Consider the following 19,212-nt stretch of genomic DNA (forward strand, 5'->3'; position numbering starts at 1 on the left):
TAATCTTCAGAAAAGAACATCAAAGCTGTCAATTTATAAATGCCAATTCAGGTTATACTTTTTTGCCATCTAGTGGTGAAGACTACTTCCTACTTGCCCCAGGTACATATTCTTACCTTCTGAACCCCCAAAAAACTTTTTCACATAGTCTTAAATTTTTAAGTTTTATGTGGTTTGATTTTGGGTTTTGTGTATGAAATGGGAAGGTCTTTTCCTCATTGTTTTTCTTCGTCCACTAGACTCATTATACTCTTTCCATGTCTACACCATACATAGCAAAACATTTCATTCCCAAGACTAATCTTAACTCAGTGATTAAAAACATGGACTCTGAGTCAAACTGTTAAGTATGAATCCTGGCTTCACTATAGTTATCTTGGGGAAATCCAACTTCTCAGTTTTCTCATCTGTAAATTGGGCTGGTGGGGAGGATAAAGGCATCTCTTTCATAGGGTTGTTATGAGGATTATTTATGAAGTTTTTTTTTTCTTTTTACAGGATCTAGCTATATAAGTATTTTGATAAATAAACACTAGTTTGGCTTTTATAACCTAGCAATACCATACCTGCAGATTTATATCACTAAATGTGAACAGTGATAGTACTGTTCGATTTGTTTTGTTTTACAAACTTTAGCTCAGCTGTCATTGGCTTTTGAGTGACTTCTGTGTGACTCCTGTGTCAGCATGCTTACACAAATATAAAGGATACTCATTTTAATTCTTTGTTCGTGAATATGAATTGTAAGTGAAGAAGCAGTCTAACAGCGTGAAAATAAAAGATGAACGAACAAAGGGAATAAACATCATCTCAAAAACACAGTTGGACAGAACAACAAAAATTTGGCTCAGTATTCTAAGAGATTTGAGAGGGTATTGCACCCCTAAACCAAAAGGTTTTTAAGTAAAAATTGTTTTTGTACTTTAGAGTACCAAAGTAGCAATCTGAACTGAACAAGAAGAAATTCCCTAGGAAATAGAACTGAAAGAGAAGGAGAAAAAGAAAAAATTTGTAAGTATAATAGTCCTGGGATTCCTATATAGGAATTCCTGGTAGAAAGGAAAGGAGATGGAGAGGGAATTAAAAAACAGTAGAAGAAAAATTATTTAAGTCTTGGGGCTTCAGATCAAAAGGACTTGTTAAATATACAACAGTATGAATAAAAACAACACACATTTAGATATACATAGTCTCGTAGAATTTCAAAGCTAAGGATAGAGGAAAATCTGATTTTTTTTTTTTTTTGGAGGGAAGAGTTTTTGTTTTAAAGGAACAAAAAATCAGACTGGTATTAGCAATCAATATTGAATGCTAACCCACATTATCATGTGGGCTAATAATCTAAATTGGGGTGGAAATTTTTTTTGAATTTGTAATTCTAAAGCATGCCTAATTTGCCGTAGGTGTGAAATCTAAATAAGAACTTTTTAAAAGTGTTCGCTAAAATATGCTTTATTTTCCCCGGGCCCTTGTGAAGGAGGGAGGGCAAATGCTTGGAGGTGTATTCTAGCAAAACCAAACAAAAAATAATCCCACAAAAGAATTAAAACATGGTATGAAACAATAGAAGAAAGATGAAAAGAAATCCTGGATAGACACACAGCTGGACTGGGAAATGTCCCAGAACATGATTGTTTCAAATTAAAACAAAATTCACTGGGATCTAAGAACGTCTTCAGAAACAACACAGATTCTATTGCACAAATTCTCAGAATAAGAAGATGGAATATATTAAATGTTATGAAAGCTTCTGAATTTTGTAAAGACTAAAAAAAGGCACAGGTCTGAGGGAATTAAAGGTTCTTCAGAAAGTCCAAATATGAAACAAACTGAAATGTGCCTTATTTTTAAGCAGTTATCAGAGTTTATAAAAGCACCTTAACACTTGGGAGTTTAGTGACCTAAAACATCACACTACCTGGATGGCAGTGGATAACACTGCAGATAATGTTTATTGTTACCCGTTTAAAAAAAATCATCCTATAGATAAAACAGAAATTTAATAATTATAAAAAACAAACTGCAAATGATATAAAATTTAATGTGAATGTAATTTTATACCCAGTTATAATGGTATTTGATTATATGGGAAGCCAGTAGAAACTTCCTGAAGTTGGTGGAACAAGAAGTGAAGATTCAAGTATAATGTTGAAAGTTATAAAAATAACCTATAAAAACTTAAAAAGTAACATCAAAATGAGCAGAGAATGGAGAAAGGGTAGATTCTCTAAATTTTTCATGATAAACATGATGGTGGAGGATAAACATATGAGTGTGGTATTAAACATCAGATCTAAAAACAAATGACCCAACATCATAATTTCTGGGATGGAGCCTGGTTTGGGTTTCAGTTTCTGGTGGAATAAGGGAAGAGGCTTTTTTTTTTTTTTTTAATCTATCCACCCATTCAACCAGCATCTGTCTATCATGTCTATATCTTTATTTTTGTCAAATTCACACAAGCATATGGTTAAAGAGCCAAATGATTCTACAAGATTTGTTGTAAAAATTAGCAAGCCAGAGTCCTGCTCTGTCTCTTTGGTATTTACCTCCTAAATAACATTATATTGCTACTTCTTATATGTTGACATCCCACTTACAAAAGGCCCCAAACTGTTACATTCTCCTTCCCACAACTTCCCCATGTACCCTTCCCATATAAGTATCATTGTATCTTTCAGATTATTCTGCTTCCTCAGAAGATTCTTCCAATGTAAACCTCTGGTCTTCTGAATTGGGAAGAATTATCTAGGGAACTGAATTCTTAAATTGACTTTCAACCAGTACTTACTTTATTTAGCCTGGAAGGAGACTACTTTTTATTTTTTAAACTTTGTTGTTTGACTTTTTTTTAAACCATGTCTTAAATTGCAATGTTACTTTTTAATATCATAGTCATCTCAATTATGCTGCCTATTTAATAATTATTTGAATATAGTATTTTCTGAACCTTATTAACTACTTTGATTATATCGTGCTGTGGATGGGTGTTTTAAGGTATGTAGTGTGTTTAAGTGTTCACCTGGAAAATGTCCCAGAAACAGATGTTACTTCTTATAAATATGAAGAAAATAATGTTTATTTGTGGAATATCTTCACCAATGTACATTGTGAACTTTGAAGATAAGCATGTTTTAGAAAGTTTTTCATTAGAAGTGCCAAAAATACCATGTTTATGGGTAGGAAAATGTGTGTCTGTTCATATTTTAGCATATGCTCAACTTCACTTTCACTTTCATGCATTGGAGAAGGAAATGGCAACCCACTCTAGTATTCTTGCCTGGAGAATCCCAGGGATAGGGGAGCCTGGTGGGCTGCCATCTATGGGGTCGCACAGAGTCGGACATGACTGAAGCGACTTAGCAGCAGCAGCAGCAGCAACAACATGTAGAGGTATGACTTTGAAATTGCACTTTATAGTCACCAAGAGTTTTATAGGAATCTGTGATATTAGCATATTCAAGTCATCAAACTGTCCTTCTGCTTAAACAGGAAGACTTGACTGAGTTGTTCAGGCATTGGTTGAGTGTATCATCAGGATCTTTAAATGTTTAGAATATTGTATGGATTGTGTTCAGAGAAATCAGTTAGCCAGTAGTCACAAACATTCTCAATATTTTCTTACGGTTTACCTGCAACTCCAACATACAAGGAACCTTTTAATAACATTGTTAAATAAAATGGCGTTTAAGTTAAGATTGGATTAGACGTAAAATTTTTGTTAAGATGATAATCTTCTATTATTATTGTATCAGTTCAGTTCAGTCGCTCAGTCATGTCTGACTCTTTGCAACCCCATGAATTGCAGCACGCCAGGCCTCCCTGTCCATCACCAACTCCCGGAGTTCACTCAGACTTACGTCCATCGAGTTGGTGATGCCATCCAGCCATCCCATCCTCTGTCGTCCCCTTCTCCTCCTGCCCCCAATCCCTCCCAGCATCAGTCTTTTCCAATGAGTCAACTCTTCGCATGAGGTGACCAAAGTACTGGAGTTTGAGCTTTAGCATCAGTCCTTCCAAAGAACACCCAGGGTTGATCTCCTTTAGGATGGACTGGTTGCATCTCCTTGCAGTCCAAGGGACTCTCAAGAGTCTTCTCCAACACCACAGTTCAAAAGCATCAATTCTTCGGCGCTCAGCTTTCTTCACAGTCCAACTCTCACATCCATACAGGACCACTGAAAAAACCATAGCCTTGACTAGACGGACCTTTGTTGGCAAAGTAATGTCTCTGCTTTTGAATATGCTATCTAGGTTGGTCATAACTTTCCTTCCAAGGAGTAGGCGTCTTTTAATTTCATGGCTGCAGTCACCATCTGCAGTGATTTTGGAGCCCCAAAAAATAAAGTCTGACACCGTTTCCACTGTTTCCCCATCTATGCCATGAAGTGATGGGACCAGAGTCGGACACAACTGAGCAACTGATCTAATCTGATCAGATATGCAGATGACACCACCCTTATGGCAGAAAGTGAAGAGGAACTAAAAAGCCTTTTGATGAAAGTGAAAGTGGAGAGTGAAAAAGTTGGCTTAAAGCTCAACATTCAGAAAACTAAGATCATGGCATCTGATCCCATCACTTCATGGGAAATAGATGGGGAAACAGTGGAAACGGTGTCAGACTTTATTTTTCTGGGCTCCAAAATCACTGCAGATGGTGACTGCAGCCATGGAAGGAAAGTTACGACCAACCTAGATAGCATATTCAAAAGCAGAGACATTACTTTGCCAACAAAGGTCCTTCTAGTCAAGGCTATGGTTTTTCCTGTGGTCATGTATGGATGTGAGAGTTGGACTGTGAAGAAGGCTGAGCACTGAAGAATTGATGCCTTTGAACTGTGGTGTTGGAGAAGACTCTTGAGAGTCCCTTGGACTGCAAGGAGATCCAACCAGTCCATTGTGAAGGAGATCAGCCCTGGGATTTCTTTGGAAGGAATGATGCTAAAGCTGAAACTCCAGTACTTTGGCCACCTCATGCGAGACTCATTGGAAAAGACTCTGATGCTGGGAGGGATTGGGGGCAGGAGGAGAAGGGGACGACAGAGGATGAGGTGGCTGGATGGCATCACTGACTCGATGGACGTGAGTCTGGGTGAACTCTGGGAGTTGGTGATGGACAGGGAGGCCTGGCGTGCTGCAATTCATGGGGTCGCAAAGAGTTGGACACAACTGAGCGACTGAACTGAACTGAACTGATGGGACCAGATGCCATGATCTTAGTTGTCTGAACCGTTGAGCTTTAAGCCAACTTTTTCACTCTCCTCTTTCACTTTCATCAAGAGGCTTTTGAGTTCCTCTTCACTTTCTGCCATAAGGGTGGTGTCATCTGCATATCTGAGGTTATTGATATTTCTCCCAGCAATCTTGATTCCAGCTTGTGCTTCTTCCAGCCCAGCATTTCGCATGACGTACTCTGCATATAAGTTAAATAAGCAGGGTGACAATATACAGCCTTGACATACTCCTTTTCCTATTTGGAACCAGTCTGTTGTGTAGGTAGTCTCATTTAGTTCTAGATGGTTACTTGTTCAACACAATCTATAAAAATTGCTTATATGTACTTTGATGGGAAGATTGGTGAGGAAGGAGCACCAGCATTGAAAGCTAGTATGGATATTAAGCATGTAAACTGTGGTTCTGCATTGCCTGGGTTTGAATTCTTTTAGTTCAACACTACCGCTAGGACTTTCTCCAGTGATGGAAATCCTCATTCTGCACTGTGCGGTTTGGAATGAACATGAACTTGGGCGAACTCCAGGAGATGGTGAGGGGCACGGAGGCCTGGCACACTGCCTTCCATGGGGTTGCAAATAGTCAGACATGGCTGGGTGACTGAACAACAACAAGCACATGTGGCTAGTGTGGCTGAGGAACTGGATGTTTAATTTTAATTACTAAGTAGCCACAGATAGGTAGTGGCTCCTGTACTAGTGCAGTAAGAATTTTAAAACTAAAGGAAAACATAAGAATTACAGAAATGGCTGCATTGACCTGTATGTAAGACTGCTGAAGCACATTAGTTTGCTTAGCGTAGCTTTTATAGGCTCCTCAGCCTTAATTTCCATTGTCTATAATCATGCCATAGATCCAGTTTCCTGACTTCTGATTCTTACAGTTTAACTTTCTTTTACTAAAAAAAATAAATTATGCTAACACTGCTGCTGCTAAGTCGCTTCAGTTGTGTCGGACTCTGTTCGACCCCACAGATGGCAGCCCACCAGGCTCCACCGTCCCTGGGATTCTCCAGGCGAGAACACTGGAGTGGGTTGCCATTTCCTTCTCCAATGGAAGAAAGTGAAAGTGAAGTCGCTCAGTAAGTGTCCGACTCTTCGTGACCCCATGGACTACAGCCTACCAGGCTCCTCCATCCATGGGACCTTCCAGGCAAGAGTACTGGAGTGGGGTGCCAATGCCCTCTCCGTCATACTAACACTAGGAGGGAGATTATTTTGGTATCTCTGGTAGACCTCAACATTTTTATGTGTCTAACCTGAACTTTTCTCACCAACAGGAAAGGAAACTTACTTTGACATTGCCCAGTACATTTTGCCTATTTGCAGCTGTTGCTGCTGCTAAGTCGCTTCAGTCGTGTCCGACTCTGTGCGACCCCATAGACGGAAGCCCACCAGGCTCCCCGGTCTCTGGGATTCTCCAGGCAAGAACACTGGAGTGGGTTGCCATTTCCTTCTCCAATGCATGAAAGTGAAAAGTGAAAGTGAAGTTGCTCAGTCGTGTTCAACTCTTCGCAACCCCATGGACTGCAGCCTACCAGGCTCCTCCATCCATGGGATTTTCCAGGCAAGAGTACTGGAGTGAGTTGCCATTGCCTTCTCCATTGCCTATTTGAGAAACTCCTAAATTTTTTAAAACATAACAATTATTAGGGCATCTGTTCAATTGTACCAACAAAAACCACATTTCATAGGTGTTCTCAAATGATACATTGGTCCAGTTATTAAGTTTCTCTAGAATCTTATTCATATTTAAAAATTATATAACTCTGTCTTAAAAAGTAACTGACGTGATTCAGTGAATAGTTTTGTGAAATTTTTCTTTTCAATTTGAAATAGTAAAAAAATACAGTGCTTTGAAAAACTCCTTTCCTAAGTCTTTTTTTCCTAGTAAAGTCACTCAATCAAGTCTTTTGATCTCACATACAGTGGAGTACTTCTGCTATTGATTTTTTTTTTTTTTTGGCCGTGCTGGGTCATTGCTGTCAGTGGTGGCTACTTTCTAGCTGCGGTGCATGAGCTAGAAAGTACCCATTGTGGTGGCTTCTCTTGTTGAGGAGTCAGGAGTCGTGGCCCACAGGCTTAGCTGCCTCATGGCATGTAGGATCTTACCAGATCAGGAATCGAACCTGTGTCTCCTACATTGGCAGGCACATTCTTAACCTCTGAGCCACCAGGGAAGCCCTGTTGATTCTTATAATGATCAAAAAGAAGAAATAAACATAACCTACCTCAAAGAGATAACAGTTGCATAAGCTGTATTTCAGGCTTCCCTGGTAGCTCAGATGATAAAGAGTCTGCTTGCAATACGGGAGACCTAGGTTCAATCCCTGGGTTGGGAAGATCCCCTGGAGGAGGACACGGCAACCCACTTCAGTATTCTTGCCTGGAGAATCCCCATGGGCTGTACAGTCCATGGGGTCCCAGAGAGTCGGACATGACTGAGCAACTAACGCTCACACACAAGCTGTGTTTCTACGTACTATATATACAAATAAGAAAATGTGTTAAAACCACATATACACAAGAGAGAGGGGATATGTTTTTACATATAGCTGATTCACATTATTGTACAGCAGAAACCAACACAACTTGTAAAGCAATTACACTCCAATTAAAACAACATATAGTAAGCACCTTATTTCTAAGTAACAGCAGAAATTTTGATCATTCTAAGTATTTTGGATGCTCTTTTGGGGGCGGGGGAGTGCAGGATCTTCACTGCTGCACCAGGGCTTTTCTAGCTGCTGCGAGCAGGGGCTACTCTGCACAGCTTCTCCTTGCGGTGGCTTCTCTTGTTGCAGACCATGAACTCTCGTTGCACAGGTTCTCAGTGCATGGGCTTCAGTAGATGCAGCACATGGGGTCAGTGGTTTGCTTAGTGGCCCCTCAGCATGTGGAATCTTCCCAGACCAGGGATTGAACCCGAGTCCTCTGCATTGATAGGCGGATTCCTACCCACTGGACTACTAGGGAAGTCCTGGGTGCTCTGTCTTGACCGGAAAATAAGTATATTGCCAAATTTCCTTAATGATGAGTATCCCATTTCTCTTTATGCATTGAACTCTGTAATATATATGGCTCCCTAAAAAACCGTAACACATATTTTCCTTGTTGCTGCACTTTGGTAAATGTTACTACAGATAACATGCTGGATGTTAGGGCGGCAGTGCCTCAGTCACTTAGTGCCCTCCAGGAAGACTGAAATGAGCTTAATTTGCCTTACTTTGACACACCCCTAGGCTACTGAGCTGAATGTGATTAATCCCCTCGGTATAGTAGTATTAATGGTAATTTCCTTTGCATTAGTCAGTTGGGGTGTGCTGGGATCATGGCCTGCTTGCACAGAACCAACCTTAAATCTTATTTTGTTTTTTTTTCCCTTTCTTTTTCATAGTTGAGTATCTTCTGTACCATCACTTCTGACTTCATTCTGATCTTTGCTACCTCTTGCTCTTAATATTCAAACATCTACCTTGTTTATACATCTCTGGTGTTAGGCAGGCTCTGCTATAATTCTAACTTAATTTTTACTTTTCCGGGTTTCTTCTGGCAGTTTGAAAAAACATAAGTCTTTAATTTCTAGTTCAGTTCATTACAACAAACTCTTGAACCCTAAAAGAATCAATTATCCTTTGTACATGGTAGTAATATGAGACAGTCTGCATTACCAAGAAACTATTACAAAAGAGATCAAAGTAAGATTTTTTTTTCAGTACACGTTATTACATCAGGAATTGCCACAAGTCATTTCAGTAATTTCTTGTGTCAGAAGAAAGGAAGGAGATTATAGTATGTCATTTTATTTAAGAACGATCTTTAACACTACTAGTCTTACTGTTTTGCTGAGAAAGGACTCAGGTGTTCATCTTTTTTCCATTGTCATTGAGCAGGAAAAAGTTACCAGGAGAAGCAAGTTCTTAAATTATTATTTCATTCAATTTTCGGAACTTCCTTCTGCTATAAAAGTAAAGTAACTGAGTCCCCCCGCCAAAAGGAAAACCTTAATTTTCACAATGGGCCATCTGTTTTAACATTGAGCTGACCTTTCATTTTGTGAATTGATTGCCAAAGGGGCAAGATTTCCTTCTCCCTGGGAGACTGTTAATATTCTGTGCTTTATAATGCACTGAACGATTTTAGTAACTAGCAATGCTTTTCCTGCCTCATTCAGATTCATACATATTTATTTGATTGGTTCTATGCTGCCACCATACAGAACACCTAAGTAATTGTCACAAAATATGCTGGCTTGCTTTCTTAACATGTTGATTTGTAAACTTTTTGCCTTTTGTGGGAACTTCTGAGGTAAGGAGAATTGAGTTAATCTTAATAAACTTATTGCTTCCTTGATACCTCAGTTGGTAAAGATTCCACCTGCAATGCAGGAGACCCCCAGTTTGATTCCTGGGTCAGGAAGATCCGCTGGAGAAGGGATAGGCTACCCACTGCAGTATTCTTGGGCTTCCCTTGTGGCTCAGCTGGCAAAGAATCCGCCTGCAATGCTGGAGACCTGGGTTTGATCCCTGGGTTGGGAAGATCCCCTGAAGAAGGGAAAGGCTACCCACTCCAGTATTCTGGTCTGGAAAATTCCATGGACTGTATATGTATAGTCCATGGGGTCACAAAGATTCAGACAGGACTGAGCGACTTTCACCTCACTTCACTAGTAATTTATTAACTCATTCGTCTAAAAAATTATGTTAGAGACTTCATTATGTGTAAGATACTTTGCATGGCACTAGTGGTACAGAATGACCTTTCTTCATATATTTGTTAGCCTGTGTATCCTTCTGTCTATTCATGTTTTGTCCATTTCCTCTCTTGAGCTTTTTGTTATTTTCTTGTTTATGTAGAAGTTTCTTATTTTAGATATTAACCCTCTGACTGGATGGTTTTGGATGAAGAAATCATACTTCCCAAAGCATTTTTTTACTGAATAGAAATTCTTTATTTGGTTGAAGCTAAATTTGCTAGTGTTTTCTCTTTTATGGATTTTTTTTTTCCTGAGTTGTATTAGTTTTGACTTTTAGAGTTATAATCCATCTGGAGTTTGTGTTCTACATACCGAGAGGTAAGGATACAACTAGTTTTTGGGTTTTTTTAATACAGTTTTTAAAGGTTACTATTACTGAAGCTGTGCAACCACCATCCAAGTCAAGTATTGAGTGTTTTCATTAAAAAGAAACCCCATACATACTCTATAGCCATTGTTCCCCAACTTTCCATGCTCCACAGTGCTTGAAAACCAGTAATCTCTTTCTATTTTTATAGATTTGCCTATTCTAGATGTTTCATATAAATAGAATCATAAAATGATCTTTTGTGACTGGCTTCTTTCAAGATCCATCCACTTTGTAGAATGCATCAATATTTGGCTCTTGTTTTTATTCAGTATTTCATCATATGGATATCCCACATTTTGTTTATCAGACGATGACCATTTGGATGGTTTCTGCCTTTTTAACTATTATGAATTATGCACTGTGAACGTTCATTTACAAGTTTTTGTGTAGACATATGTTTTCATGTCTCTTGGGTGTATACCTAGGATTAGAATTGCTTAGTCAAGTGGTAGCTCTGTGTTTTAAGTTTTTGAGGAACTGCCAAAGTGTTTCCCAAATAATTGTACCATTTTACTTCCTATCAACAGTGTTATGAAGGGTCCAATTTCTCAATATCCTTGTCAACCTTTTTTTTTTTTTTTTCAATTGCCACCCTAGTGGGATTGAACTGGTATGTTGTGGCTTTGAACTGCATTTCACTAATGAGTAATGATGGGGAGCATCCATTCATGTGTTTATGCACCATTTGGATATCGTCTTTGGGAAAATGTCTTTTCAGATCTTGTTCATTTTTTATTGGGTATTTTTGTTGTTGCTGTTCTGTTACTCAAGAAATTAATATATTTCACCAGTCATTTAACTTATTCATGATATTTTTTACTTTTAAAGCTTGTCTATAAATCTGTCTTCTTTTTCATTTAGCATTTTAGATTTTGCACATCTTTTTCTCTTGATAAGTCTTGTCTGAATATTCTTTCCATAAAACTATGATTATGAATTCAGGTTCCAGAGTCATTCTGCCACTTATTAGTTCTACCATTTACTAGCTGTGTCACCCCTGGCAGGTTTATAACTACTCTGTGCCTCTCTTTCCTCAATTGGAAAACAAGTATAAGGGTAGTCTTTATGTAAGAGGATTATTGAAAGAATTAAGTGAATTAATATGTGAAAAGGATTAGTACAGTGCCTGACACTTTAGGATTAGTAAGTGCTCAGTTACTGCTATGAAAAGTGAAAGTCGCTCAGTTATGTTCGACTCTTTGCGACCCCGTGGACTATCCAGTCCATGGAATTCTCCAGGCCAGAATACTGGAGTGGGTAGCTTTTCCCTTCTCCAGGGCATTTTCCCAACCCAGGGATCGAGTCCAGGTCTCCCACATTGCAGGCAGATTGTTTACCAGCTGAGCCACAAGGGAAACCCTCAGTTACTGCTAGTTGCTGTTAGAAGTAGTGGAAGCCTTTTCTAAGAACCTTTTTTTTTTTTTTTTGGTCTGTTAATTTTTCTGTTGCTTTTTGTTCTCTATTTTGTTGATACCTACCATTAATTTACCATAATTATTTGTGTTTATATGCCTTCTTGAAGTTTAACATCCTGATAAATATATAAAGCTAAACATTTGTAATAAATGACTATAATTACTTCAGGTGTTTCTTAGAAACTGTCAGATATTTCAGAATTCCCTGTCAGCCCATGATTAGGACTCCATGCTTCCACTGCAGGGGACATGGGTGTAATCCCCGGTCAAGGAACTAAGATCCTGCATGCCCTGTGATGGGGCACTCCCCAAAGAAATTATATTCTTGCTTTTCTTCTGTGTCTTAAGCTCATCAATATTAATATTCTGATCAGTTCAGATGACAGTGCCCCTGCACATTTGTACTATTTCCAATCCTCTCCATATTGGTATTTCTCTGAAGTTTTGATTCTGGATTATTAGGGATATACTTTGTTGCTTTTTTCCTTCACTGCTTATTTACTAAAAGAAACAGATGTTATATTAACTCATATCTCAGACTTCTCTTGGATTTCTTTTCCTTTTTACTAAAATTTTTCAAAGAGGATCTCGGTTTAATCTGAGTTCTTGTGTTCTTGCAGATATCTTTATTTTGTCCTCATGTTAAATTGGTATGTTGTCTCTCTGTGAAATTCTAGCTTCAAAGTTTTTAACTTATTTTAAACCTATCCCTTCAGCGTCTTCTGGTTTCTAGCGTCACTATTGACAAGTTAGATGTTCATCTGATTCTTGTTCCGTTGTAAGTAATTTCTTCTTTTTGGAAGCTTTCAGATTTTTGTTTCAGTTTTAATATCAACTGTAATTTGTCTAACTGTGAATGTTTTCTTAAATACCTTCTTGGCATTCTGAGCTATTTCGGTCTGAATTTTCTTTTATTCTGAAAAATTACTAAGATTGTCTTTATTTTATCCTCTGTTTTTTTTGGAGGGATTCTTATATAATATTGATATTAGTTTTTATTTCTACTTACATCCTCCTTAAATTTTCTTCTTTATTTTCCATCTCTTATCCTCCTGAAAGCTTCTGTACTTGGGAATTCCTCATCCTGATTTTCCAGTTCACTAATGTGTTCTTAAACTCTTATTGATACTTGTACCCATCCACCAGTGTAATTCTTTGTTTCAGATACTGATTTTTCTATTGCAGAGATTCCAGTTGGATTTTTCTTTCTGACATTTTTTTCTGCTTCATCTTTAAGTTTTCTCTTCTCTCTCTCTCTGTAAATAAGTTTATTATAACTTATTTTAAATCCCTATTTTTGTTTGGTCATAACTGTTGTTTTCTACCTGTGATTATTTTGTTGCCAAGAAATAACTGGTAAATGACATGTTTATATTCAAGTGAGTTATATAAAAAAATTGGGTTTAAATTATCTAAATTTAACAAGATATTTCAGTGACTTATCAAGAATAAGATATTCTCCCTCAGTAGTTTGCTCAGTTCTGATCATAGTAAAACTTAGGTTTGTTTTATTTATATTTTCTGTTGTGGAAAAATTTCACATTTATAGGAAAGGAGAGAATAACTTTTAAGCAAGTCTGTGTTGCTGCCCTATCAGAGCTGTTATTAGGAAAGCAATAATTTCCAAGGTTTTGTTATTAAGTGGATACTAGTTATGTGGATTCAAGGCAGTGGAGGTGGGAATAATTTCTTCTGCCACCATTAAGAAAATTAGGTTCTTTCATTAGACTTGACAGTGGCACAACAGATTTTTCTCGTCTTCATCTTTTCTTTGGTGTTTATCTTCAGAAGCATCTCTGCAGCATTGTGTGTGTTCAGTCAGCCAGATTTATTTCAAAATTACTATAGTATATAAAAGTCTTCATGTTCAAGAAGTAAATTACAGGAACATAGTATAGCCAATAAGCTTTTAATAGGCTGTTCAGAGTGAGCAGTTGGTGGCATGTAAGGTAATTGGAAGTGAGAAATAACCATAGGCAGAGTATTAAACAGATGGCACTGATATATTGTATCTTCTACCTCATCTTTTTCCAGATCATCTTCTTTGTAACTGACCCTTTGAACTTCTTTCTCTACCATCCCTGCCAGATCTTTTGTTCACCTGGCCAGGATAATAGATTTGTAACCAAATTCTGCAGTAGACATCACTAATTTGTCGCACATTCTTTGTCTGGCAAACCCTGGGTATCCCCTCAGAATCCTTCTCAGCACAACCCTTCATGGAACCAATTAGAATTATCATCATAGATGACAACTAGTTGTCATTTCTGCTCTATCTGACTCTTTCCAACCACAGTAAGACATTAACTTACTCAGGTTGTATTCATTTTGAAGGCTGAAAGGGAATAAAGATAGAAATGCAAGTAAAATGCTTCCCTTTCTGCCTTTACTTTACTCATCTTTTAAAGGCTTTCATATCACTCCTACCCTTGCTTGCTTCTTTCTCTGATGTTTCTGCTGCTTCTTTCTACCTACTCAATTTATACATGGAAATTAACACATTTGTATTAAGCAATATAAACTAGATTTTGAATCAGTAATTAATGAAATAGGCATCCCTTTCTTTATGAATTCAACACTTTAGTCACTCTTCTGAGTGATTTTTTTTTTTTTCATTTTTTTTGGTATAATGAAGTACTTTTTTTCCTATCCTTTATTTAGATTTTTTAGAGAAAATTAGATGACATTAGACCAGACCAGAGAGACCTCTGGTTACTCTGGAAGGTGTTTGTTTTGAATGCCTTCTTACTGGAACTAAGTAATGGTCTGCCAATAAAAAGAGATAAGAATTTAAGAAAGGATAATTAGAAGGAAATGCTGGTAGGGCAAACAAATAGTACTTTATTTATGTTCCTGAGTTAATATGAACTGTGGATACTTTTAAAATATTGATGAAAAAGGCACAGGAGAAAGTGGACCATTTCTGAGTGTCGACTATAGCCATTATTACCATGTTAAATGCTTTAACAATATCATTGTATTTGTTCTTCACGACCAGTCTGTTCATTGTAGGCATTTACTTAAACGAAGACAATAAGAGTCAAAAAGGTAAATAATTTGCTCAAGGTTATATGGTTAACAAGTGCTACCCCCAACTCTGACTTCAAACGTTCCACTTATTTCTGTCCAACCATTTGAAAGTTTTCCTTGAGCAGATTTTACCTTTTTTTCCATAATAATGCCTTCTTGATTTGGGCAATAATTACATACATAACATATATTGATTTTAATGTCTTATAGGTTATTTAGGCCGCTGGCACTATGGCTGAAATAATAGGCTTCTGAGTCAAGTAGTGTTCTCAGCCTTTGAGGCAGTATGACCTAGGGATGTAGGACGATGCCTGAGCCTGGTGTAAAATCCTGGCTCTGCAGCTGATTGACCTTGTGCAGGTTTCTTTCTCAGACTACCAAAGAGGACTGCTTAGAGGATTAAACATGCGAAAAGGCATAGTACACTTAGCACAGCGCCTGATAGACAGTAAGTGCTTCATCAGTGCTATTATTATATGTTTATTATGTTAAATCCCTAACTTCTCTTGAGATTCTGAAAATTTTCACTGAAATTACAAACTAAAGATATTTCATACCTCCTTTGTTGTTTTTTGTGGAGAAATATCAAATTTATACCCCTATTCTCTGGTATGAATATCATTTTTCATATTTTGGTTAAGTATTACAAGATATCACTACTATTTGAAATGTGTCATGTAGTATTTGAATCTGTTTTCTGCTCAGGAGTATTTGCCTCACCTCAGGATTTAATGTGTTTCTACAAAGATGCCAAAAATCTGTTGGGGCAAGGATACTTCATGTAACAGTAGTAGACACTGACCACTAGTAGAATTTACTGGTTGGTGTCTTTGTTTTAACTTTTATTGTATGTAAATGCAGAATGCACATTCAGTGATTAAAACATTGACTATTTTCTTTTTCAGAAGATGAATAATCTTTCGTTCAGTGAGCTATGTTGCCTCTTCTGCTGTCCACCTTGTCCAGGGAAAATTGCTTCAAAGTTAGCATTTTTGCCACCTGATCCAACTTATACGCTGATGTGTGATGAAAGTGGAAGCCGTTGGACTTTACACCTATCAGAACGAGCAGACTGGCAATATTCTTCTAGAGAAAAAGATGCCATTGAATGTTTCATGACTAGAACCAGTAAAGGCAACAGAATTGCCTGCATGTTTGTGCGTTGCTCACCCAATGCCAAATATACTTTACTCTTCTCACATGGAAATGCTGTTGATCTTGGTCAGATGAGCAGCTTTTACATAGGACTGGGATCACGGATTAATTGTAATATATTCTCATATGATTATTCTGGATATGGTGCAAGTTCTGGGAAACCAACAGAGAAGAACCTCTATGCAGACATAGAAGCTGCTTGGCTTGCTCTTAGGACAAGGTAAATAGTGATTGGAAATTGTTTTCCACACGCTGAAATTGTCTTGTGTAAGAATAATATGTTTTTGTAATACACCTTGAAGTACTAAGTAGAGATTATATTTACCAGTATAAATCTATAAATAGTTACAGTTTTAGATTATAATTTTAAATTTTGTATAATAGCATAAAAGAGTTTGATAAATTATGTGTGTGTGTGAGAGAGAGATTCTTAAAAATTTATTTAAGCCAATGAAAAATGTTTGGCTTTAGAAACTTATTAGAGAAAAAGAAAACTTACTGGATTGTGGTATTAAAATGTTTATTCAAAGTTGCAGAATTTCAAGAGAGAAAAAACAGTGATTTAAATAATCATTCACTTGATCTGTCATTAACAGAATAAGAGACTAGATTGCTTTTGTTCAGATCCTAAGCAGGATTTGCATTATTTTATATAACTAAAAATAAATAGAAATTACATTAATCATCTTTTAGTCGCCAAGATACTTACAATTTTTTCTTGAAAAATATTGCAGTTTTGTATACTTCAGTGCATTTTCTCATCAGACAGATAATGTACACTAAATAGAAATAATACCTTAGTACAAATTATTCCTCATTATACATTAATAAGCTGCCTGAATTCCAGAGTATTTTAGAGTACATAGAGAAAACTTCCCATTCCTAATTTAATCTTTAAATATTAATATTAATGGTTTCAGTTGGCTGGGAAGAACTTCCTCAATTTTATTAGTAGGTATAATCTTTTTAGAAAATGTCTTTAGAAACATTTACCCCCCCCCCCCAAGATGTATAATAGAATTATGGTCTCATAGCAGAGTTCTGTCCAGGGAAAGAACTGGACAGAAGTGTATAAAGGAGATTAAGTCAATTGAAATGATATGAGAACATATTTCTAACAAGTAAAAAAAAAAGAGATGGTAAGTAGTAATTAAGTAGCTTCGGGGTGGGAGGGAGGCAGGCATAGAAGGGTAAATATTTATAAACGTCCGAACTACCGTAAATGACTGCAAAATCTGCTTCAGTTACACTGGTATCAATCCCCTCAGGCATACAAACAAAAGTGAGTGCCTCCTTTCAGAGTCAGCCAGTTGAATATAGTATAATACTTGTCAGGAAAATATAATTTTTTAAATAACAGATTTATTGCAATATAATTCACATACTATAATCAACTTCAGTGAATTAGTATAGTGATAAAAGCAGAAAGCCTTCCTTACTAGTGCTAAGTAAAACAAAAGTATAAATTTATTGAAGTAAAACATTATTATCCAGTTAGGTGTTCTTTCTCGGAGAAGGCAATGGCACCCCACTCCAGTACTCTTGCCTAGAAAATCCCATGGATGGAGGAGCCTGGTGGGCTGCAGTCCATGAGGTCGCTAAGAGTTGGTCACGACTGAGCGACTTCAGTTTCACTTTTCACTTTCATGCATTGGAGAAGGAAATGGCAACCCACTCCAGTGTTCTTGCCTGGAGAATCCCAGGGACGAGGCAGTCTGGTGGGCTGCCGTCTGTGGGGTTGTACAGAATCGGACACAACTGAAGTGACTTAGCAGGTGTTCTTTCTATGTTTACGTAAAAGAATCCCCTCTTGTAAGTGGTCAGCTTTATTATTTTTCTTTTTTAAGTTTTCTCTGATATCAATTTAAAAGAAATGTTCTAAAATGATTTCTTATCTTGGTTAATCTTTTTATACATTTGACCAGTATGACTGAAGAGCAGGAACAGAATAGGTAAATTATCTCACATACTCGTTTACCATAGAATTTCAGACTTGTAATTTCTCTTACATTGAACCCTAAATATGGTTAGAGGACTTAGTAAGTATAGGAAGTCCTGAAAACTTTAACTTTTCTGTTTCTTTGCTTAATGAAGAGGTTGAGTTAAATCATCTCCAAGATTCTTTCCAGTTCTTGAATTCTATCATCTAATAAAATATGTGTAATTAGAATGCATGCCTTTCATTTCCTTTACTGGATTAAAGTAAAAAGTTAGGGTTTAAGTAACAGGAAGGGAAAAAATAATTAATGAGCTTAATTATTATTTGAGTAACTTCCTTTTAAGGGTAATTGAATATTTATAACCCACATTACTGAACTTCTGATGGATCAACAGAAAATAAGGGACTAATACTCACTCTGTGGCCTTTCCCCCACAGTCTCTGAGCTCCTTATCTGTGTGCTGTAATAGAAAAAGCACTGGACCTGGAGTCAGTATACCTGAGCCTAATTATAGGTCTGTCATTAACTTACTCTGACTTTGAACATCTGCTCAGTAAGCAGCTGACCTAGATTAGATGGTCTCTAAAGTCCTTTCCAACATGTACTATTCTGAAATTCTGTTTCTGCCTCAAGTCCTCTGATGCTAAATTGGCAGCTGCTTCTGCTACTTTGGAGCCTTGCCATTGCTAGCTTTAGCCTAAAACCCGTCATTGCCACCAAATGTTCATTTTCCTAATTCCTTCATTCCTATAAAGCTAAGTCTGTTGCAAACAAACAAAAAAAAACTTTTCTTAGTTTTGTTACATTTAGAGTCAATCTGGAGTAACTCGAACCCAGTCTCTGGGCCAGGGTCCAAATTCTTGTGTAGAACTGATTTGAAGAAATTGTAAGGCAGTACGTCACCACCTAGATAGTTCGAATAGTCTTGTGCCCCTGGCAAGAGCTATAGGAAGCACAAGGGTTTATCTTACTATTTTCCTGGTAAATATTCAGATTCTTTTACCTTTTCACAAAACTAAAAACTGTTGTGCAGATAACTGTCAGCATCCAGAAATGACTGCTGTCAGACCACTAAAGTAGAAAAGCAGTGTACTTGATGTGACTCTAGCCCTTAATCGCACATTCATAAGCTCCCACAGTACCTCACTTACACTGCCAGTAGTTTATAGTTAGGACAATTATATTGTAGAAACATAGTGTGTATCCAGTATTACTGAAGCATTTTTAAAGGAATTAAGGTAGTTCTCTTGAGATTTTGTCATGAAGTCTATTCATAAATCACCAAACCATGTGGCATTTGAAATTCCCATTCATC

At 37.2% G+C, this 19,212-nt stretch overlaps 1 protein-coding gene across 2 annotated transcripts in view; it reads left to right on the plus strand.

The window, feature by feature from the left end:
• ABHD17B (abhydrolase domain containing 17B, depalmitoylase) overlaps positions 1-19,212 on the plus strand; it is a 48,685-nt gene that overhangs the window by 24,675 nt on the left and 4,798 nt on the right. For both annotated transcript variants that reach the window (XM_070375766.1, XM_070375767.1), the window contains exon 2: positions 15,708-16,177. In XM_070375766.1, coding sequence (XP_070231867.1) covers positions 15,711-16,177 — 467 coding nt within the window. In that variant the 5' untranslated portion in view covers positions 15,708-15,710. The remainder of the gene's footprint in view (positions 1-15,707; positions 16,178-19,212) is intronic.

Source organism: Bos mutus, chromosome 8 (genome assembly GCF_027580195.1).
Source record: "Bos mutus isolate GX-2022 chromosome 8, NWIPB_WYAK_1.1, whole genome shotgun sequence".
Lineage (NCBI taxonomy): Eukaryota > Metazoa > Chordata > Mammalia > Artiodactyla > Bovidae > Bos > Bos mutus.